Raw genomic sequence first — 23646 nt, forward strand, 5'->3', positions numbered from 1 at the left:
CTTTTTTGAATCTATTTTCTGTGATGTTTTCTAATAGGACATTACTATTCTATGGGAAAGTTTTTAGATCTAATACATTTTCCATTTATTTTATATGACTTTCCAGGCATTTACTGTCTATCATCTGAAACAATGACTTTTTCTTTCCAACATAAAATATTCATTTTACTTTAATTGTACGTGTACAAACTTCCAAAACACTGTTGACTATTCAGCATTAAAAAAACTTAGTCACTTTTATTCATTAATATTTATACATCTGTCTTCTATTGGCTTTATGAGCCCGAAAGGGAAAAAAGATCAGATGATTGGCAATTTACATAAAATCTTGATCAATTTGGTGTAAGTTCTTCTAATATTAAATTTTTTTTCAGTAGTTGATGCGCCTGAACTACTTTATCTAAGAAAACAAGCTCAAGAACTGGTGGATGAAAATGATGGGTTAAAAATGACTGTCCATCGTTTGAATGTAGAATTGAGCAGATATCAGACAAAATTCAGGCATTTGTCCACGGAAGAGGTAATGTTCTTAATTTTAAAATATCAGTTTTCTGATTTTTTTAGGCTTTACTGTTGAATTGACTTCTAATCTTGAAGGGTTCATATTTGCTATTATTTGGTGTAAAAAAAAAAAAAAAGTCTTTCTGGGGACTTTCTATGTCCTCCTTTTGTCCCTTCCTTCCCTTTCCCCTTTATCAAAATCAAAGCAATAAAGACTCCTTGTAAAAGAAAAAAAAAAAAAAGAAACCAACCAAACAATAACAACAACAAAAGACTGGGGACAATGAAGTATATAAAGTTAAGGTGTAAAAGTTCCATGTCATCAGCTCCATTCTTAGTCCTGTTCCTCAAGGGTATAGCTGTTGATTGTTGGTGTACCAACTTTGGAAAGAAAGCAGACTAATTTTCACAGGCCCCCCCCCAAATCATCTAGCTATCATAGCCAATGGGACCTGAGTTCACGATTCCCACAGTGGGTTCAGCGCAGGGGGAGCAAGCAAAAACACCCATTTCTTACTTTTTCCCTGGAAGGGATTTGACTGCATACTTTCCAGCTGCTGCCTGAGGTCTGGTGTCCAATCAGCCTGCATGTAGGTGCTGAAGACAGTCTTCCTTTTTGGGAAATTAACGAGTCTCGGTACACCCTCAACTACTGGGAGCCACTAAGAACGAAGACAGTGGCTTAGACAATCACAGGTGTTTGAGAGGCAACCAGGCTGGACTGATTGATGAGTCTCACCTCTTATGTGAGACCAGTCTGTCAAAACTGGGAGAGGTAGGCTGTTTTCCTAAGGTACCAACAGAGTCAAGGAAAATGCTGCAGGAAAAAGGGAGTGTGTTCCAAACAAAAAGATGAGAAACTGATTTTAATGAAGGACACATAAGTGATTTACGTGATAGAGAGTTCAAAATAACAGTCATGAAGATGCTCACCGAGGTCAAGAGGACATGAACCAAGTGGAATTTCAACAGATAGAAACATTAAAAAGTACCAAACAGAAATCATAGAGCTGAAGACTATAGTACCTGAACTGAAAAATTCAACAGAGGAGTTCAACAACAAACTAGAGCAAGTGGAAGAAAGAATCCATGAATTGAAGACAGAGCAGTGGAATTCATCTGCCCAGAGAAGCAGAAAGAAACTGAAAAAGAATAATGGGCCACTATCAAGTGGATTACAGGGGTCCCAGAAGGAGGAGATTTGAGAAAGGGGCAGAAAGTTTATTTAAGAAGTAAGGGATACACTACTGGGTATTTACCCCAAAGATACAGACGTATTGAAGAGAAGGGCCATATGCACCCCAGTGTTCATAGCAGCATTGTCCACAGTAGTTAAATCATGCAAGGAGCCGAGATGCCCTTCAACAGATGACTGGATTAAGAAGATGTGGTCCATATATACAATGGAATATTACTCAGCTCAAAAAGAATGATTTCTCAACATTTGCTGCAACATGGACGGCACTGGAAGAGATAATGCTAGTGAAATAAGTCAAGCAGAGAAAGACATTTATCATATGGTTTCTCTCATCTATGGAACATAAGAACTAGGAAGATCGGTAGGAGAAAAAAGGGATAAAGAAAGGGGGGTAATCAGAAGGGGGAATGAAGCATGAGAGACTACGGACTCTGAGAAACAGGGCTTCAGAGGGGAGGGGGGTGGGGGAATGGGATAGGCTGGTGATGGGTAGTAAGGAGGGCACGTATTACATGGTGCACTAGGTGTTATACTCAACTAATGAATCATGGAACTTTACGTCAAAAACTAGGGATGTACTGTATGGTGACTTACATAATATAATAAAATATTATTATAATAAAAAAAAAAGTAAGGGCTACAAATTTCCCTTACCTGGGGAAAGAAACAGACATCCAGATCTAGGAAGTTCAGAGAGTTCCAAATAAGAGAAACCCAAAGACTCCCACATCAAAACACATTATAATTAAATTGTCAAAAGTTAGAGACAAGGAAAGAATCTTAAAAGCAGCAAGAGAAAAACAACTTATTACATACAAAGGAACTCCCACAGGACTATCAGATTTTTAAGCAGAAACTTTGCAGGCCCGAAGGGAGTAGCTGGTATATTCAAAGTGCTAAAAACAAAAACAAAAACAAACTGCCAACCAAGAATACTCTACCTGTCAAAGCCATCCTTCCAAAATGAAGGACAGAGTTTTTTCCAGACAAGCATAAGCTGGAGGAGTTCATCACCACTAAACGGCCCTTAAAGGGACTTCTCTAAGGTAAAATGAAGAAGCAAGTTAATAATAAAACACATAAGAGAACTAATAAATGAACCCAGCAAATTTGCAGGATACAAAATCAATATACAAAAATCAGTTGTGTTTCTAGACACTAAAAACAAACTATAGGAAAGAGGAATTTTTAAAAATCTCATTTATAATAGCATCAAAAAGAATAAAATACTTGGGAGTAAATCTACAATGGAGATAAAAGATCTGTACACCAAAAAACCATAAAACACTGATGAAAGAAATCGAAGAAGACACAAATAAATGGAAAGATTTTCTGTGCTCATAGATCAGAAAGAATTAATATTGTTAAATTGTCCATACTACTCAAAGCAATCTATGTATTCAGTGCAATGCCTTTCAAAATTCCAATGGCATTTTTCACAGAAATAGATAAAACAGTTCTAAAATTTGTTTGGAATCACAAAAGACCCTGAATAGCCAAAGCAATCTTGAGAAAGAAGAACAAAGCTGGAGACCTCACACTTCCTGATTTTAAGCTATTACAAAGCCATAGTAATCAAAACAGTATGGTGTTGGCATAAAAACAAACACATAGACCAATGGAACAGAATTGAAAGCCCAGAAATAAACCCATGTATATATGCTCAATTTATTTTTGACAAAGGAGCCAAAAATGTAGTAAGAGGAAAAGACAGCCTCCTCAATAATTAATGGAAAATCTAGATGTCCACATGCAAAAGAATGAAATTGGACCCCTGTCTTACCCTGCACCCAAAAATCAACTTGAAATGAATTAAGGACTTGGGTGTAAGACCTGAAATCCTAAAACTCCTTGACATCAGTCTTTTTTTTTTTTTTTTTTTAAGAGCAAGCAAGCACCAGTGGCGGGGGGGGGGGGGGGGGGAGGGCAGGGGGCGGCAGGGCTGATGGCAGAGGCAGAAGGAGAAGCAGACTCCCCGCTGAGCAGGGAGCCCGCCACAGGGCTCAATTCCAGGACCCTGGCACCAAGAACTGAGCCAAAGGCAGACACCTGACTAACTGAACCACTGAGGCGCCACTTGACATCAGTCTTGGTGGTGACTTTTGGATTTGACACCAAAAGCGATGGCTAGGAAAGCAAAAATAAACCAGTGGGGCTACATCAAACCTCTCAGCAAAGGTAACCATCATCAAAATGAAAAGGCAGCCTATCGAAGGGGAGAGAATATTTGCAAACCACATGTCCAGTAATGGATTCATATCCAAAAAATACAAGGAACTCCTACAATTCAATAGCACAAAAATAAATAACTCAATTTAAAAATGGGCAGCAGACCTAAATAGCCATTTTTCCAGAGAAGACATACAGATAACCAACAGGTACTCAACATCACCAATCAGGGAAATACAAATTAAAATCATAGTTAGCTGGCACCTCATACCCACTAGCATGTCTGTTATTAAAAAGAGAAGAAATAACAAGTGTTGGTGAGGGTGTGGAGAAAAGGACCCCTCGCGCACTATCAGTGGGAATGCCAGCTGGTGCAGCCCCGGTATGGGGACAGTATGGAGGTTCCTCAAGAAATGAGAAACAGAACTACCATATATTGAGCAATTCCACTTCTGGGTAGATGTCCAGAGGAAACAAGGTCACTATCTTGAAGAGATGTCTGTACTTGTATGTTCATTGAAGCATTATTTACAGTAGCCAAGGTATGGAAACAGCCCACGTGTCTGCCAGCGCTGAATGGATAAAGAAAATGTGATGTATATACAAAAATGTGATTGACGTGTATGTAAGGTGGCGTATATACATACACTGGACTATTACTCAGCCTTAGAAGGTAGTACAGTCATTTGCAACAATATGGATGAACTTGGAGGGAATCTGCTAAGTGAAATAAGACAGACAAAGACAGACAAATACGGCATAGTATCACTTATATGTGGAATCTTAAAAAAAAAGTCAGACTTAAAGAAGCAGTAGGGTGGTGGCTGCCATGGGCTGGGGGGTGGAGGGAAATAGGGAGAGGCTGGGGTTCGCACTTTGAGTTATGAGTAAGATCTGAGGATTAATGTAAAACATTGTTGGGGCGCCTGGGTGGCGCAGTGGTTAAGCGTCTGCCTCCGGCTCAGGGCGTGATCCCGGCATTCTGGGAGCCTGCTTCTTCCTCTCCCACTCCCCCTGCTTGTGTTCCCTCTCTCGCTGGCTGTCTCTCTCTGTCAAATAAATAAATAAAATTAAAAAAAAACCCAAAACATGATTGTTGATCGTGCTGTATTGTATAATTGAAATTTGCTAAGAGAGTAGAATTTAAATGTTGTTGTTGTTGTTGTTGTTTTAAAAGGTAAGTATGTGAGGTGATGGGTGTGTACTTAGGTTGGGGGTGGGAATGCTTTCACAGTGTAAGCAGACTAGTTTTTACTTTAGGAGAGGTATTGAAAATTCAGTTCAATAAACTCCCCGAGCAAACCACTGTGAGGAACAACAAGAGGCCAGCAGGTCAGGTCCTTGCCCTTAGAGAGTGGTGCAAGTGAGGGATGGCGGGGGGGCGGGGGGCAGGGTGTGGAGACGGGACTCTGACGTGTCAGGATACACAGCTGACTGGCCCCTGCTAGGATCGAGGTGGGAAGCCAGGGGCACACCTGTTCTTACGTGGCTCCTGGGAATTCAGGGCAGCTTCACGAGCTTCTGATTTTAAAGTAGGACTTAAGTTTAAATTTTCAAATAACAACATTGAGATGGAATTCACATATTCACTTCACCCACTTGAAGTGCACAGTTCAGTGATTTTTACTGTCCTCACAGAATCGGCAACCCTCACTGCAGTCAGTTATAGAACAAGTTCATCGCAACAAGAAATTTCCTACCTGTTAGCGGTCCCGTCCCTCCCCATTTCCCCCCACCATCGGCACTGGCTCCTGCAACCACTAAGCTACTTTCTGTCTCAATGGATTTGCCTGTTCTGAACATTTCACGTCAACAAGATCATACAACATGTGGTCTTTTGCGACTGACTTCTTTCATACAGCATGATGTTTTTTTAACCACAGCAAAAAAAAAAAAAGTCCTAAAACAAGCTTCCTAGGCCAGGGCCTCCTGCAGGGCTGTGGGTGAACCAGTTCTCTTTAAAAAGGATACAGACAGGCAGGCCCGGTGACAGGCCACTGCTCTCCCACACCATTCTGCCCTGTGCAAATGCCTCCTACTCCGTGACCGCCTCCCCTGATCACTCCAGTCAGATATGATCTCTAAGTCATTGCAGACTTTTGTTTCTTGTGCTCTTAAGGCAGCTAGAACATTCTACCCTGTACTGTATTTTTGTGTGTAGTGTATTGTGTTCATTTGTGTGAGAAGACGTTGATCTGTTGTTAGACCATAAAATCCTGGAAAACCATTGTGTTGTCATGTCCATAACGACTTAGAGAGTTCTTACTGCTGAATGAATGAGTGATGAGATGGATTTAAGGTGAATGTGTTAGAAAGTTGTTCTTGAAGAAAGAATTATTCCATCAGGGCTGTGGCTTCTAGGCCTGATGGAGTAATTGCCACCAGGTTTGCCTCTTACTGTAAACAAGTCAAAAACTAGACAGAACACATACTACTGCTATTTACAGAGAGCAGGCAGCACAGTGACCTCAGGCAGGAGAAAGATGAATAGGTGAGCCTTACGTTTGCCTCCGCTTTCAGCCCGTAGACAGTCTGGTGTCGCAGGGCAGGAGCCCAGAGGGACCGGGCCTTAGTAGCTGGCTAACCTAGCCTCTCCGTAAACGTCACTACAGACCCACCCTCACCAGGTAAAAAGCGAGCCTCAAAAGCATCAGGTCGATCCATGAATAACGTAAGAGCCTACAAAGAAGAAGAAGAAAAAACCCCTCACTCTTTAAAAGAAGACAACAAAATCCAGACCCCCTACATGTAACATTCCAAGAGTTCAGCATTGAGTAAACAATAACTAGATATGTTCCAGATTTAAAAAGACTGAAAAGACTTGACAACACTAAATGCAACATAGAATACTGGATTGGATCTTTGACCAGAAAAGGACATTAGTGGGAAAATAGGCAAAATGTGAACATAGTCTAGATTAGAATATAGTATTGCAGCAGTGTTGATTTCCTGGTTTTTATGATGTTACTTTGGGTGAGTAAATGAATATTTGTTTTTAGGAAATGCACACTGAAGTATTTCAAGGAAGGGGGGCAGTATATCTTCAAATTAGTCTCAACATTTCAGAAAAAAATTGGTGTCATATATATCCACACCTAGATATAGATATATAGATATAGATATACGTTCATAGATTGCTGATGCCCGATCTGGAATAGGAATATCTAAGGCTTATTTGCAATGACATGGATGGAGCTAGAGGGTATAATGATGCTAAGCAAATTAAGTCAGGCAGAGAAAGACAAATACCATATGATTTCACTCATGTGGAATTTAAGAAACAAAACAAGCAAAGGGAAAAAAGAGACAAACCAAAAACCAGACTTTTAACTATAGAGAACAATCTGGTGGTTTCCAGAGGGGTGGGGGGATGGGTGAAACAGGTGAAGGGGATTAAGAGCACATGTATGATGATGAGCTCTGAGTCATGTGTAGAATTGTTGAATCACACTATATTGTCCACCTGAAACTAATATAATACTGTATGTTAACTACACTGGAATTAAAATTAAAAACTTAATAAAAAAAAAAAAGAATAAGGCCTGAACTTTCAGAGGAAGCATTGTTTAATTTGCTTTCACTATGTGTTTTTTTCTTAGACTTTAAATACTGATGGCCTCCCATCAAAGGGCCCAACACCACCCTGGTTGGTAAGTAAAAGTTACTTAATTTCAGGCCCATATTTTCTGGGCTATAATTGAATAGCTATTAAAAACCATTCCAAATGAAGTACATTTTCTTAGCTTTTAAAAAATGTACTGGTTGTGTTCAGATGTAAGACCTAAGTTAACCTTCTTTATTCCATTATGTTCAGTTGGACATAAAGTACCTGTCACCCTTGTTACTGGCCTATGAAGACCGAATGAAGGAGAAGGATGAGCTCAATGCCACCCTTCAGGTAGGCTGGCAGACGTCTCAGGACAAGGTTTATAAAAAATAAGACTGTTTCAAACTTTAAAGAAACATTTTAAAGATAGGGATGCCCAACATCTACTCTGTACTCAAATGTTGGAGGAAGGGAGAAACGGAGGAAGGGAGGGAGGAGGGAAGGAAGGAAGGAAAGAAAAGAAAGAAAGGAGCGTAATGGTACAGGTGGGTGGGAGAGAAGAAAGGAGAAAAAGAAGGAAGGAGGCAGGGAGGGAGGGATCAGTGGAGCCGGAGGGTGCATTGGGATAGATGGGAGAGGTGTGGACGGATGGGCTGGTGCTCCACCGGAAGCCCAGATGTCCCAGGCAGGCAGCCCCATGTGGGCTGGGCTTTTGGGGTCCAGACGGACAGCTCCTTTCCTGGTGCTCTGCAGCTGCAAACTCTGCTGGAGAAGGGACACTCAGGAGGACACGGGGAGGTAGCAAGCCGGCAATGTTTTAGGCAGACTTAAACGCTTCCTAATTCTCTGAAGAGCTGACCCCAGGGAAGTCGGGTTCTGTTGGTAGTGGTGAGGGCGCCAGGTTTTTGACGATTCTGCCTTGTTCCCCCTGTTTCGTGGGAATGGCCTCTGGCAGCAGAGCTCACTCTCATTACACAGGCGAACAGTGCTAGCGGGTGTGATAGGTATGCCCCATCCTTTCCGTGCTGCTCCTGTGAGTGGCCAGAGATCTCTGGAATTGGAAGGATCCAAAGAGAACAGTTTGGGTTTCCTGGGCTCTCTGGCTGGAAGGATCTGTTAAGTCCCGCAGCCTGCCGTTGTTACACTATCCCACGTACATGGTCCACGTGATGCGGTTTTGAACCTTTTCTTCTAGATTTTCTGTTGGATACTTAACTTTGTAAGAGAGTGAATTAATCTTACACTAGTTGATTAACTATCAAGCCAAATAATTAACAAATTAATTTGGCGCTCCTTCTAAAACAGGGGTCAGGAAACATTTTTTGCAAATGGCCATTTAGTAAATATTTTAGGCTTTGCGGGCCATGCGGCCCCTGTTTGCAACTCGTCGGCTCTGTGGTGGTGGCAAGAAAGCAGCTATAGACAGCAAATGAATGGGTGCGGCTGTGTTCCAATAAAACTTTATTTACAAAACAAGCAGCTGGCCTGCTGGCTTTGGTTTGCCTGAGCCCCGTTCTGTAAAAGAGCTGTCAGCCACTGGGGAGTGTGTCTGCTCCGAAAGGTAAAAGAGAAGCTCCTTGGCATTGTTAAGCTAAACAGGTATAAGCATAAATGTCTAGTAGCTGGGGGAAGAATATTTAGAATCATCCGAGAATAAACATTGGCAGCTAAGGTTCTCACTAAAGGCCAGCACAAGACAGGGAAGCCCGCTGAGGGCTGGCTGAGGAAAGCAGGAGTGCCACTAACAGTGTGTAGGAGGCGAAAGCAGACCCCAGGGCAGTCCTCAGTCCTGCTGATGCCGGAGGAGCTGTCCTGTCTGGTGGCTTCATGGGGGAGAGGCTCTCTCGTGATCACAACGGGGCAAAATCAGGAGACTCCCAGCCTTACCCACACTGACTCCTTCTACTCCACGGGGGCTTTACTTAGGATGAAAAGTTCTTACATTTCTCTAAAAAGCTCCAATTCATCCTCCAAAGTCTCTAAACAAAGGACAGATTGCAGTGTTCATAGGCATCTCTGCTTTTCTTTTTGACCTGCCCTTATATTTTCTTTCTTACCTAAGTATTTGGCACTTACAGAAAAATGGTTATCAAGTCAGGAATGGAGCATTTCAGACCTGAGGCTCTCTGTCCCTTGTACTCAGCATCGTGGTTGTCTCCTGGTTGCTCAGCAGCCCGGGAGCTCCTTGCGGCCAGGTACCCGGAGCTGGTACCTGCCGTCCCGGGAGACTTTGCTGGAAGGCTAAGACGGTGCCTCGGGCGTGTGCGCGTTACAGTTCACCTCCATTTCATTTCAGGAGGAAATGAGGACGTTCAGGGTGCGAGTCCAGGAAGTGGTGAAAGAAAATGAAGAATTGCACCGAGAGTTAACGAAGAGTAGTCCTGCTACCAGTGAGGAATGGCAAGTGATGCTGGGTTTCTGGTATTTTGCTAACTCAAAAGAAAACACCATAATAGGAATAAACTTTATGAAATCGTCAAATCCATTTTCTTTTTTTACCTAAAATATTTTCAGGGAACGTTTCTAAGAAATCAGTAAGATACAATGAAAGTGTAGTAAAGAAATTAATAAGGTACAATGACAATGTAGTAAACTATTCTAAAATTCTAAATAGGTTTTTGAACCCGAAATCCATCTACGCTCCCCATTTTTATTTTCTGAGGTTGTATTTCTCTAGGGCAGTTTTCTCATCCCAAACCTGTTGAGCCACATCCTTTTTGCCCCCCTGGGACTGTTCCCAGGGCTTTAGAACAGGAAGCTCAGGATGGGGCTCTGTACAGCTAGCTTCCGTCTGCCCTGACAGCTGAGTGTGGCCTCACTGCGTCGGGCTGCAGCTGCCTCGCCCCAGAGCGCCCCTTCTGCGCTCTTACTCACCCATCAGGCCCTGCTCACATGGCCCTGATTGAATTGTCCTGGTCAGTAGCACTCCCTGAAGGCAGAGTTCATTGCTCCCTTGTCTCAGCTTCTGACACAGCCCTAGACCCACGCCCTGTCCTCGTACCTGCCATGATCTGCCTCCCTGGGTGTCTCCCTGTCTGTCTCACCTGTCCTCCTTGATGAGCTCCTCAAGGGCAAGGCCAGGTCCTGCTCGTCAGCACAGTGGCAACAGATGGCTAGTCAACCAATAGGAGAAACTAAACGTCTTAGAAAGTCAAAAGGCAGGGGCGCCTGCGTGGCTCGTCGTTAAGCGTCTGCCTTCGGCTCAGGGCGTGATCCCAGGGTCCTGGGATTGAGCCCGGTGTCGGGCTCCCTGCTCTGCTGGGAGCCTGCTTCTTTCTCTCCCACTCCCCCTGCTTGTGTTCCCTCTCTTGCTGGCTGTCTTTTGCTGTCAAATAAATAAATAAAATCTTTAAACTACAAAAAAAAAAAAAAAGTCGAAAGGAATATCCAAGCACAAACTATTCAGATCAATCTTTTAATCCTTGGGTAGCTATGTTATATTTAGTAACTTTTAACATGTCTTAACTGGACAAAATTAAAATGTTTTCCATGTGTGATGTCCAGGAATTTGGAATAGGAGCCAATAGCATTCCTACCGTTAGGTGGGTTCTCCCTGCTGTGATGGTCACTGATGTGACAGTAGCTGGGTAGCTACTGGATTTTAGGGCACTGTGGCTTCCCCTGTTGAACTTGGGTTTTCTTCTGACTCCTAGCGAGCTTCCCCACAAGCCCTGGAAAGCAGGTTGGTTAGAATGCTTCCAAGAGCCCTCCAGAAAACTGAGATCTCAGATCCTTCCTCTAACCTTCTATATAAATGCCAGTTAAACCGTTTACTTCTCTGTAAGAAAGAAAAGAAAGACCTTACTTTCAAATCCACCGGTGCACAGTGTCCCCCATGCTGTTTCTTTGGGTTTGCACTTGGCACCCTGCTCTAGTGTGGTGGCCCGTGCTGGGGGTGGGGAGCCACTAGGTCTGTGTGGTGCCTCTTGAGCACGTGCCCCAGCCATCCTCCCCCTTACTCCAAACTCACTGCACAGGTGTGGGTGCCCAGATACTCGGGCACACCAGCTTTACACTTGAGTCAAAGCTGTCCCCTCAGTTTCACGTAATTTCTCCTTGAACTTCTGGACAGCAACTAGACTCTGTATTTCTTTTCCTGACTTCCTCTGATCACTGGGATACCTCATGCTTAAAGGGCCTCAGTGTCTCTACCCATAAAATGGTAGGGAGTATTAAACTGAATGTGAGGCTTTAACTTTTTTTTTTTGTTTAAGAAATAGAACCCCTTTCATTTAAAAAAGAGAAAAGGTGGAAGGAATGGTGGGAGGGGAAGAAGAAAAGAGGGGAGGAAGAAAGAAAGGAGGAAGGGAGGGAGGAAGAAAGGAAGTCCTAAGAAAGTCCACAGTGCAGGGGCGCCTGGGTGGCTCATTTGGTTAAGCGTCTGCCTTTGGCTCAGGTCATGATCTCAGAGTCCTGGGATCCAGCCAGGCCATCAGGCTCTCAGCTCAGCGGGGAACCTGCTTCTTTCCCTCTCCCTCTGCCCCTCCNGGGGCCCCCTCCCCCCCCCTGCCCTCTCTTTCTCTCCCCCAAAAAAAAAAAAAAAATTTTAAAAAAAAAAAAAAAAAAGTCCAAAGTGTAAAAAGGAGGAAGTGGAGCTAGTGTGTGTGAGGCGGGAATGAGGAGGCCGGGGCAGGCCAGCCCTGGTGGGCTCCCGCCCCTGACAGCAGGATAGCTCCCTCCCCATCCTCCGCAGGGGTGTCAGCAGCCCAGCCCGGGCCGGGAGCCAGTGCGCTGTTGGAGTCAGGTTGTTGCTGTAGCTCAACTCCTTTCATCATTTTTCTCTCCTTCCTCCACCTCCCTTTTTGAGTTCAAAGTGAAAAATTGTGATAATTTACTGGTTTACCATTTGCTTTGAATGGTTAGCATTTAACCAGATTTCTAAAGGCGCCTTTAGCTCATTCTAATTGGAATTTTTGATCATGAAGTTTGGGCTGGGCCAGGATTGACTTTGCACTCCCTGTGAGGAAAGGGCAGTTTTAGTGCTTAGTATAGCTTAAGAAATCAGCCAGGGGCTTTTCACAAAGTCATTGTTTGGGGGGCAGATATGCTGCTGATTATAAGGGAGTTCTTCTCAGTTAAAAGAGGAACTTTCTGGGATGTCTGGGTGGCTTAGTCATTAAGTGTCTGCTTTCTGCTCAGGGTGTGGTCCCAGCCTTCTGGGCTCANGAGGAAAGGGCAGTTTTAGTGCTTAGTATAGCTTAAGAAATCAGCCAGGGGCTTTTCACAAAGTCATTGTTTTGGGGGCAGATATGCTGCTGATTATAAGGGAGTTCTTCTCAGTTAAAAGAGGAACTTTCTGGGATGCCTGGGTGGCTTAGTCGTTAAGTGTCTGCTTTCTGCTCAGGGTGTGGTCCCGGCCTTCTGGGCTCAAGCCCCGCATCAGGCTCTCTGCTCCGCTGGGAGCCTGCTTCTTCCTCTCCCACTCCCCCTGCTTGTGTTCCCTTTCTCACTGGCTGCCTCTTTCTCTGTCAAATAAATAAATAAAATCTTTAAAAAAGTAAAAATAAAAACAGGAACTTTCTAAATTCTTCTAATTTCCTACTGGCTTCAGAATAATCCAGTGGGTGTCAGGATTGGAGCTTTATTTTATTTTTTTAAAAGATTTTATTTATTTATTTATTTGACAGAGCAGGAGAGCACAAGCAGTGGGAGCGGCAGAGGGAGAGGGAGAAGCAGACTGCCCACTGAGCAGGGAGGCTGATGTGAGACTCGATCCCAGGACCCTGGGATCATGACCTGAGTCGAAGGCAGTCACTCAACCAACTGAGCCACCCAGGAGCCCCAGGATTAGGACCTCATATGTGAAACAAGATTGGCCATCTGGCAATTGTTCAAGCTGGGTGTTGTGTTTTGTACGTGGAAGTCTATTATCCAATTCTTTTCTGCTTCTGTATATGTTTGACACATTACATTTTAAAAAGTTATTGAAGCAGTTCATAATGCAGTCTTTATTGCTGTCCTCCCACCCCCCTCCTTAATGCGAATGGTCAGATTAACTGTGCAAATGACGTGTTTAGCGTTAAAACTTATCCAGATATTCGTGACCTGCTGCACATCCATTGCTCTCTTTTAGACTCTGGAGTGTCCCTGTAATCATCCAGTACCTGAGTGGCAGTATTTAATTTTGTAAATCAATTGTAGGCGTCAGCTTCAGACTCAGGCAGAACTGGTTTTAGAGGAAAACAAGTTGTTGATAGAGCAGCTGGAAATTCAGCAGAGAAAAGTCAAGGACACCCAGCAGGAGCGTCTCCAGGAAGGTGAGCTGTCTGTCCAGCATCATTTGACACTGGCACCCCCACCCCGCAGCCTGCTGCTGGTAGGGACCGCCTTCAAATCACAAATGGAGGAAATCACCTTGTCTAGAATGTGTTCCTCTTTACTGAAAGGCAGCCGTTTGTGTTACAACGTATCCAGTGTTACCCATAACGCATTGACTGCTTTCTCTTAGACTTACTGTGTCTTTCCGGTTACTCTACATCGTACAAGGTGGGTGTAGATGACGCCAGTAGAGTCAGCAGGACTGGGTGTGGGGGGCCTAGTGCCACGTAAGTGGAAAAAATCGGGGGGGGTTGAATAAATGAAACCACGCCAAGCTTGGTTCCTGAATGTTTGTTCTGTGAGTAAATGAGTGTCCCTCCCTGCCCTTAGAAGCCTCACAGCATGTGGCCATGGGCTTTGAAGTGGGCCAAATTGAGACATTTCTTCCACTTTGGTCAAACCCCAAATTCATGAGCACAGAAGGGAGTGGCATTTTCTTCCTTTTGCTTTACTGACTTGTCTTTTTCAGTGAAGAATGATCTAGCACAGGAGGACAGAATGTAAGTGTAAGCCCTACTTTCTGTCTTCCCTTCTGCTCGTGATTATTTGATGACTGCCCTTAACACCCGGGCACGAAAGCCTGTGCTGCTGCTGGAGTTATTGGGCTGAAAGTTCATTTGTTTCCATGAGCCAGCTCATGTGGAAAAGTGAGAGTGTCTGGGGCACCTGGGTGGCTCAGTCAGTTGAGCATCTGATCTTGGTGTCAGCTCAGGTCATGATCTCCCAGTCCTGGGATCCAGCTCTGTACCAGGCTCTGCCTTCAGCCCATAGTCTGCTTCAGATTTTCTCTCCATCTTACCCCCCCCCATTCTCTCTCTCAAATACATAAAATCTAAAAAAAATTTAAAACAATAAAACAGAGCATCCAACTGGAGTTCCCTTCACAGGACTTCCCTTTAGACTCTACGTGGCACAGATGTATTTGCCTTTACTTGGGCATTATTTGGGGTGGAGGAGAGAGAAAGTTGTCAAGCCTCCTGTCTTTGTTTTCAAGATCAGAGATGGCAGGGAAAATTAATTTTGTATTTCCTGAGCTTAACTTCTTCAAATGTTGCAGATATAAGCAGGTGTGATGCTGGTTCTGATCATGTAGAATGGGCCAATCTTTGGGCCTGTATGATTGATCCAGTCAGCTGCCTGTCCTATTTTCCCATTTCCCAGAAGGAGCTATTCATTTTGATCAACTAAATCTTTTCAGAGAGTGGAAGGATTTAAAGTTTTATGTTCTAACGCTTGTAAGTGCTACTTTCAACAGATGTCTGGGAAGTATCTTATCATTACATATACAGTGTTGCCCAGGGCGAAAATATTTATGATTTACTTTAAAACAGGACTTATTGAGGAACAAGAAGAAAAGTCATAAATTCAGTCTGTAGTTGGGCCGTATTTGATGTCCTTAAAGACTTGAAAATCTTGCAGTTGAAGGCACAATATCATGCTGTACATCTGTGTGTGACTTAAGGCTTCAGTCTTTGGAAAGTCCGTTTCTCGAAGGCTAAAATCCTGTCTTTATTAATTGAACATCATATGTTAACAATGATACCAACATATTGAGCCCCAGTAAGAAAGTCGATATTTAGGGAATGTTTAATATAGGGGCAGTAATTTCTAAATATAAGGCTTCTGGTATTATTTTACAAATCTCCAAAAGATTGTTTTTTCAAGATTATTATTTATAAGCTGGCTCTCCTTGATATTACCTACTAATCAATAATCATGTTTTCTTAAGTCTTCTGTACCAAGTCTTTATCCATCTCGTTTGTTTTTCAGTTTCTAAACTGACTAAACAACTAATGCTTCTGGAGACTAAAACACAGAACCAAAAAAAAGAACTAACTGAAAATAAGGAGCAGTTGGAAATTTTACGTACCGAATGCCAGGACCTAAAAACACAGCTGGATGGCAAAATTGCAATGAACGTTCATGCTTCGATTGTAAATGAATTAAAAAGGTAAGGATACAATGTCTTGTGAAGTTTGAGCGCATCACTGTGCGTGTGGTTTTAGGTGGACTAGAGAGAGGTTGCCTATCTTTTTCTGAGTCGTTTAGCTACACCAGCGCAGGTGTCCGGGACTGAGAATGGCAAATCTATTATTACTAAAGGACACTCTGCCTGTCCTTAAGGGCCACGGTCTGCACTTTGTGTGTGTGTATGTGTGATTTCTTTTCCCCCTACTCTTCCAGCCTTTATTGGGTTTAGACCCAAAGATAATTTAAAGTAGTAGGACTGGAACCCTGGATATCCAGGACGAGGGGACAGATTAAGTGAAAGACAACCATAGAATGAAGTGCAATGCAGCCATTAAACAGGGTGTCACAAAGGAATCTTTTGGCAAGTTTGGGAAAATATGTTTAAGTGAAGAAATTAGATGACAGAGCAGTATGTATAGAATGATCACAAGTTTGTTTAAAAAGAAAAAAAGCATATGTATGTATGTGTATCAAGGTAACCAACCATCCCAGTTTGCCTGGGACTGAGAGTTTCCCAGGATGTGGGAATCCCAGTGCTACAACTGGGAAAGTCCAAGGTAAACTGGGATGAGTTGATCATTCTAGTGTGTGTGTGTCTTTATATGTATAATTAATTACATGTATGTGTAAATACATATACACACTTGTATGTATATGGTCACATACACATATTCCATAAGTACGTAGAAAAAAGACTGGGAGAAGGGAAAAATATTAACAGAAATTCTCTTTGGCAGGTGAAATTCTGTGTATATCAGTAGTCAACGTTCTCTAGGAAAACAACTGATATACGTAGGGTATGTGTATGGATACTTCTAGAGAGAGAGAGTTTAAGGAATTGGCTCACACAGTATGGGGGCTGGCAAATCCAAAGTCCATAGGACAGCCAGCCTGGAAACTCAGGCAGGATTTCTGTGTTAGTCTTGAGGCAGAATTCCTTCTTTGGACAACCTCAGGTTGGTCTCGTAAAGCCTTCAACTGATTAGATGGGGCCCACTCACACTATCAAGGGTAATGTTTTACTTAAAGTCAGTTGCTTATAGATGTTAATCACATCTACAAAATACCTTCGCAGCAGCATCTATCTAGTGTTTGTCCAGAAACAAACTGGGCACCATAGCCTAGACAAGTTGACATGTAAAATTAACCATCAAAATGGGTAATTTAAATTTTCTTTGTGTTCTTTAAAAAATATTTTACGTGTGTTCTATTACGAATATGCATTACTTTTGTAATGGGGGAAATAATTTTTTAAATGGTGTGGCTTTCAGCTAAGACGGTTGACGTGGGGGAATAAATGAGTTGGTGGACGTGAAGTGCCTAGTTTGGTACTTTAGTAAATGCTGGTGATTCCAACTACTGGAACCCAGTGTTTTGACTCTACTATGACATGCTGTCTGGGCCAGACCTGTACTTTAGTTTTCTATCCTGGTAGAGGAAGGAAATCTTTTTGAAGTTCTGTTCATCTTTGTGATTTTATTTCTCTCAAACAGCCAGTCCTGTGGCTGATGTTTTTTTGTGGATGTCATAATCACATGTTCTTTTTTATTTTTTTTTAAGATTTTATCTATTTATTTACTTTCGAGAGCGAGCGGACGAGCAAGTAAGCAGGGGAGAGTGGCAGCGGGGGAAGGAGAGGAAGAGGGAAAGAATCCCAAGAATCAACACAAGGCTCCATCTCATGACCTTGAGATCATGACCTGAGTCAAAACCAAGAGTCAGACACTCACCTGACTGAGCCACCCAGGCGCCCCCATAACCACGTATTCTCATGGCCCCCTAGATGTGAGTATAGAAGGTATAAAAACCTTAAAAAGGAAGCCACTAATGGGAAGGCAGTGGAAGAGATGGTTGTTGAAAAGGCAAACACGTCACCAAATCTCTTCTAAGTGGAGATCAGGTGAGGAGTGTTGGGGCAGAGAGTGAACTGGAGTAGGCATGGAAAGCCTGTATGCCAGCTTTTGGCCAGGAGGCTTTGGGCTCAGAGTTGACAGGTGGGGTAGAGGCTGGAGGAGTCAGAGTGCACGTGGAGAGGGTTGACCCTGATGGCTGTCTGTTGGAAGGCACAGTGATTGGTGAGAGCATCAGTGCCGTGGGAAGAGGGGCACGAGTCCTTCAGGGATGAAATGTGTGAATTCAGGGCAGGCTATAGAGGCTGTACCAAGACCTGGTAGAAAAACAGACAGTAAGGAGACTACTACAGATGTGACGTCAGCCAAGGACTCCTTGGAGTTGGGCTGAAGGGAGCCGAAGGGCTGCAAGGCTAGCACACCTGCCCTCTGGGTGCCTCCATTATGCGGCCTCCCTTCCCACACCGACAGGGTCGTGAGAGATGTGCCACGTGTACAAGCGTAGTCGTTAGCGAGCAGCAAAACAGCTGTGGAACTGGCTCCTACGATGGGGGTGAGCCTGAGGAGGACTTTGGGAAAGAGTGGTGTCGCAGGCAAAGATGAGGTCACGGNGCCTGAGGAGGACTTTGGGAAAGAGTGGTGTCACAGGCAAAGATGAGGTCACGGGAGGGGCTCCTGGGTGGCACAGCAGTTAAGCATCTGCCTTCGGCTCAGAGAGTGATCCCGGTGTTATGGGATGGAGCCCCACATCAGGCTCCTCCGCTATGAGCCTGCTTCTTTCTCTCCCACTCCCCTTGCTTGTGTTCCCTCTCTCGCTGGCTGTCTCTATCTCTGTCAAATAAATAAATAAAATCTTTAAAAAAAAAAAAAGATGAGGTCACGGGAAAAAGATTTTTGTTTATATGGAAAAGGGTTCAATTGAACCTGTGCTCAGGGAGCTTCTAGGTATGGTGCATGTGTGTTGTTTCTCCTTGCCAGGTGTGGGTGGTGTGGATCGCAAATTTGGAGCGGCTTCTCCATTTAGTCTGCTTGTTGTACCTGTCGGCAACCTTGCCTGGGAGGGATTGTGACCCCAGAAATGGCAAGAGGTTACTTTCCTAGTGAGCTGTCCAGTTGACTTACTGTTGTGCTGGTGGTCACACCTGGAAGCTTCGATTGTTCTTTGCTTTTACTGCTGCTTGCAAAGGTTTGAGCCTACCCAGGATGGATGGTGGGAGAAAAACAGGGAGTCACCCCATGTCTAAAGAAAGTTAGCAGACTTGTTTAGGGAGAGCTAAGGATTTGGGGTGACTAGTGGTTTCTACACAAGGAAAGCCTTCCTTATTCTGGCTTTTTTTTGNTTTCTGGCTTTTTTTTGGGGGGGGTGCTATTCTAAAGTGAAGCCGACTGTTCACATAACTCATCTGTGTAGACAGAGTCCTGGTCAGCAGTCCGTGATATGCCTGCTCAGGGGGGTGCCAGGGCAGAAAGGCAGTCTCCTTACATAATACACACCAAATGCCAAGTCCTTCATCCTAAAATAAGAACAGACTCCTGGATGTGAACAAACGACAAGGATCATTGGGTATAATGGGAAAAAAATCCAGTAAAAGAGGAAGACCTACATAAGCATAGAAATTTGCTTCAAAGAGAACAGATACTATAGATAACTCAGAATATAGAGAATACAATGTCCTAAAAAAGTACAATCCTTAAGAGCACGATTAGAAGTGATTACCAGAATCTAAAGAAAATTCAGTAGAAGGGCTAAAGGACAAATTGGCCAATTCTGCTAGAGTATAAGGAAACAGACGATGGGGAATGGAGAGAAGGTAATGGATGGAAGACCTGTCCAGGAAGTCCAACCTCAGATGGTCAGGAATCTCAGAAAGAAAGCTTAAAGAAAATGGGAAGGAAGACATGACTAGTTGAAGGGCATTTCCAGGTCTCTGAAGACCTTGACTGCTAGGACCTGCAGAGTACCTGGTATAGTGAATGAAAAAGACCCACACCCAGACACACCCACATGAAAGATCATCAAGAGTGATGAGACAAGCCCATCACCTTCAAATAAATCGTGGGCAGGGACTCCGGAAGGCTTCATCCTCACGGTAAGGTGAACTCGGAACCAACCAGCCCTCAAGTCCTCTCTGGAGGAAGGCTCTTTACTCCTAAAAATGTTTCAAGGATAGTGTTCAGGACACAAAGAAAACCAGACAGTCAGACAGTGCCTGGGAACCAGCGGAAGTAGCAAATAATAATAAAGAGTCCAGATCTGAGAATTATCAGCCAAAGCCTATAGAACAACCGGTAGCTCTTAGGCTTAACGAAATAAAGGGCTCCAAAGTGTCTTCAGGGAACTATAAAACATAACAATACTGGATTTGAAAAGGAAACCATGTTCAGAGCTGAAAAATACAAGAACCTAAATTCAGAACTCACTGGGTGGGTTTCACTGAAGGGGAGACATAGCAGGGTGGCGAATTAGCGAACTGAGAAATCGGGCAGAAGCAAGGATCCATAAGATGGTGTGCAGTGTTCCAAGGTCGCGGTGTCAGTAGTTCACAGACTGGAAGCAGCGGAGGGGTATATTCCATCAGGAGTGGTTAGAGATACGTCGGTGGGTAGTCTTCCCCGACTGAAGACAGTCCATAGTACGTGGGTTGGGCTGGCCCATTTACAGTTGGGTCAATGAAGAGCCGTGTTTGTGAAATAGCAGAGGACAGATGGCCTTCCAGGGAGCGTGGCAACAACAGGATGTTTAACAGGTAACGGGACATGCCAGTCCCTGGCATGCTAGCTTCAAGGGTGCTGGGAAACAACCAGGATCCCTGCCGAGCCAGAATTTCATTCTGGAGAAAATGCCTTACCAGAATGAAGTCAAAATAAGGATATTTTAAAACCCAAACTGAGTGCCACCACCAGCGGACCCACATTAAAGGCAGTTCTCAAAGAGGGACATAATTCAGTGTTGGATGTATGGGAGGCAAGGTACACTAGAGTAAAAAAGACAGAGTAAATATGTAAATAAGTGTAAATGACCATAGATTCCATAAAACAGTAATAATGTCTTTTGGGATTTAAAAATGCGTAGAATTCAAATGCACAACAACAATCGTAGATAATCGGAAAAGGGGTCAATGGAGTTTGTCTTCTAAAGTCTTTATATCATTCTGGAGAGGAGAAAGGTGTTGATTCACTTTATAGTTTGAAAATACACTTGATGAAATTTGTGGAAAGAGAATGTCTGTAACTTCGAAACTAGTATAGGGAAAGAATGATTTTTTTTTTTTAAAATCAGTCTAAATGAGGGCAAGAAAAGATAGGACAAGTGGTAAAATAAAGAACACAAAATGAAGAAATTTAAAATATATCAGGAGTAGGTAACACTAAAGAGGCTAAAGTAACGTATGTTAGGTAGAGCCCCGGGGTGTTGGATGGCGACCACAGTAAGACCACAGGGAACAGTGAAATAGAGAAGTTTTGTAACCCCCAGGTACCTGGAGGGGCCACGTGGGGATGTCCAGGCAGGGTGCCTGGGGCACATGAGGGTCCAAAGAGCAGGGTTTTAGCAAACTTCCAGGCCTCTTACCTATGGGGCAGTGAGGGCAAGGCCCTCGAAGGTGGGGAAGAATGCTCATCACACAGAGCAGTCATACCAGGAATTTACGTTTACCTGTGACTGTGTGGGCTGTGACCGAAGTCCTGTGCGCGGGGGAGGCTCGCGTCAGCTCAAGGCCTCATGCAGGCCGCAACGGGGGCTTCCATGGCAAAGACACCGTGGGGCGAGGCAGCTCAACTCGCCCCAGCAGCTCTGTGTTGCCTTTAAGCTGCGCGTGTCAATCAGAAACACTCGGACAGGTCCCGAGTGAAAGGGCAGATACAAACCAAACGAGAGGTGCTTAAGTTCCGTTCATATCTGGCAAGACGGATGACAAGGTAAAAAAAACACTACTTAACGAAGAGAATCAGTTGGTAGAGAAGGCTCAGTCCACCAAGTAGATGTTCGTTTAAATGTGTGTGCACCAGAAATAGAATAAGTTCCCGTCAATACACTTGAAAATTCAGGCGACATAGTGACGTTCCTGGAAAAACATAACATCCCAAAACTGGCTCAAAAAGAATACCTGAATATTCCTTTAATCATTAAAGAAATAGAATCCAAAGATCATTCCTTGAAGAAAACTATAAGCCTACATACCCTCACCGGCGTGTTCTAAAAATACCTGAGGAGGAAATAATTCCAGTCTTACATAAACCCTTCTAAAGAACAGAAAAGGAGTTAATGCTGCCTAACTCATTTTATGAGATCAGTGTCACCTTGATATCAAAACCCAACAACTATAAGAAAGGAAAATTACTTTTCCTTTTTGCCCATGAATCTAGATGTAAAAAAAAAATTTTTTTTAAAGATGTTATTTATTTGAAAGAGAGAACAAGCTGGGGAGAGGCAGAGGGAGAAGCATGCTCCCCGCTGAGCAGGGAGCCCGATATGGGTCTCGATTCCCAGGACCCCCCAGGATCATGACCTGAGCAGAAGGCAGACACTTAAGTGACAGAGCCACCCACGTGCTCCCAGATGTAAAAACTCTCTCTCTCTCCCTTTTTTTTTTTAAAGATTTATTTATTTGAGAAAGAGAGAGTGAGAGAGAGCACAAGCCAGGGAGAGAGGGAGAGGGAGAATCAGATTTCCCGCTGAGCAGGGAGCCCAGCTCGGGGCTGGATCCAAAGACCCCGGGATCATGACCTGAGCCAAAGGCAGATGCTTAACCAACTGAGCCACCCAGGTGCCCTAGATATAAAAACTCTTAAAGTGTTTTTTAAAAGATGTTCTGTTTCTTCACCAAATGGTTATTATATGAGAGTTTGTTATAATAATTATTTGTTAAAACATGAATTTATTTTTTATATACTTTTTTATATGTGTATTTCACAATTTAAAAAATTTTAAATCATGGCTTATTACCAGAAGAACTAAAATCAAAAGTGATCAGGACGGGTTTCCTCTGGGGAATCCAAGGGGTAAAATAGGAAACATTTTATTAAAAAAAATTTTTTTAAGCAACTATTTTGGGGCACCAGGCTGGCTCAGTCAGTGGAGTGTGCAACGATCTCAGGGTTGTGTGTTTGACCCCCATGTTGGGTGTAGAGATTACTTAAAAATAAAAATCTATAAAGAAAGAAAGAAGGAAAGGAAGGAAGGAACTATTTCTCCCACCAGCTATTAACTGTTAACTTTATTTATTTATTTATTTATTTATTTATTTATTTATTTATTTATTTATTTGACAGAGATAGAGACAGCCAGCGAGAGAGGGAACACAAGCAGGGGGAGTGGGAGAGGAAGAAGCAGGCTCATAGCGGAGGAGCCTGATGTGGGGCTCGATCCCATAATGCCGGGATCACGCCCTGAGCTGAAGTCAGAGGCTTAACCGATGTGCCACCCAGGCGCCCCAACTCTTTTTTTTTTTTTAACGAATTGTTTTTACCTCTTTGTTTTGCTTAAGTAATGTATTGTTAGAAATACACCTGAAGTCCTTTTTAACCACTCTCCTTAGTCCAATATTTATCCCCGGCTTTCTAAAAGGAATCACTACCATAAACTTGGAATTACATTTCCCATCTGTTTTTTATTTCTACATACGTTTCCATAAATGACACACGGCATTTTTTTGGTGTGTCTTAAGTTTATATGAATGAATTCATGCTTTTAGTATCTTGACCTTTTACACTCAATTTCTCAAGCATCTCTCCATGTTGAAATAGCTCTTAGAGTTTATTCTTTTAGCTTCTGCCTGGTGGTATTCCATCATATGAAATAGTACGTTTTACTTACCTTAATGGAAGTATAAATAGTTAACGAGTTTGCTCCATCAAGTCGTGCCGCAGTAAGATTTCGGGTATGTGTCGTCAGTTTCCCTACATACATATTTAGAGGTGGCACTTTGGGCCCCGGGGTAAGTGCATCTTCTAGATCTTGACGTGTTGTTCTCTGAGGTAACCGTGCTCGCCCACCGATGCTTTCCCAACATTCTCTATAGCCCCGAGTTGCTTTTCGTTGTGAACTTTTCTTCAGTGATTGAGTTGATACCAGGTTGAGTCCGTTACTTTGG

The 23646-nt window shown here is 43.3% G+C and overlaps 1 protein-coding gene across 2 annotated transcripts in view; it reads left to right on the forward strand.

Moving 5' to 3' along the window:
• The window catches only part of CEP89 (centrosomal protein 89), a 73097-nt gene that overhangs the window by 28159 nt on the left and 21292 nt on the right, over positions 1 to 23646 (forward strand). The window contains exons 9-14 of one of the 2 annotated variants that reach the window (XM_019810438.2): positions 375 to 520; positions 7468 to 7518; positions 7683 to 7766; positions 9712 to 9815; positions 13557 to 13672; positions 15504 to 15684. In XM_019810438.2, coding sequence (XP_019665997.2) covers positions 375 to 520; positions 7468 to 7518; positions 7683 to 7766; positions 9712 to 9815; positions 13557 to 13672; positions 15504 to 15684 — 682 coding nt within the window. The remainder of the gene's footprint in view (positions 1 to 374; positions 521 to 7467; positions 7519 to 7682; positions 7767 to 9711; positions 9816 to 13556; positions 13673 to 15503; positions 15685 to 23646) is intronic. The other variant, XM_002929732.4, reaches the window with a different exon arrangement.

The sequence above is a fragment of the Ailuropoda melanoleuca genome, chromosome 12, assembly GCF_002007445.2.
Source record: "Ailuropoda melanoleuca isolate Jingjing chromosome 12, ASM200744v2, whole genome shotgun sequence".
NCBI lineage: Eukaryota > Metazoa > Chordata > Mammalia > Carnivora > Ursidae > Ailuropoda > Ailuropoda melanoleuca.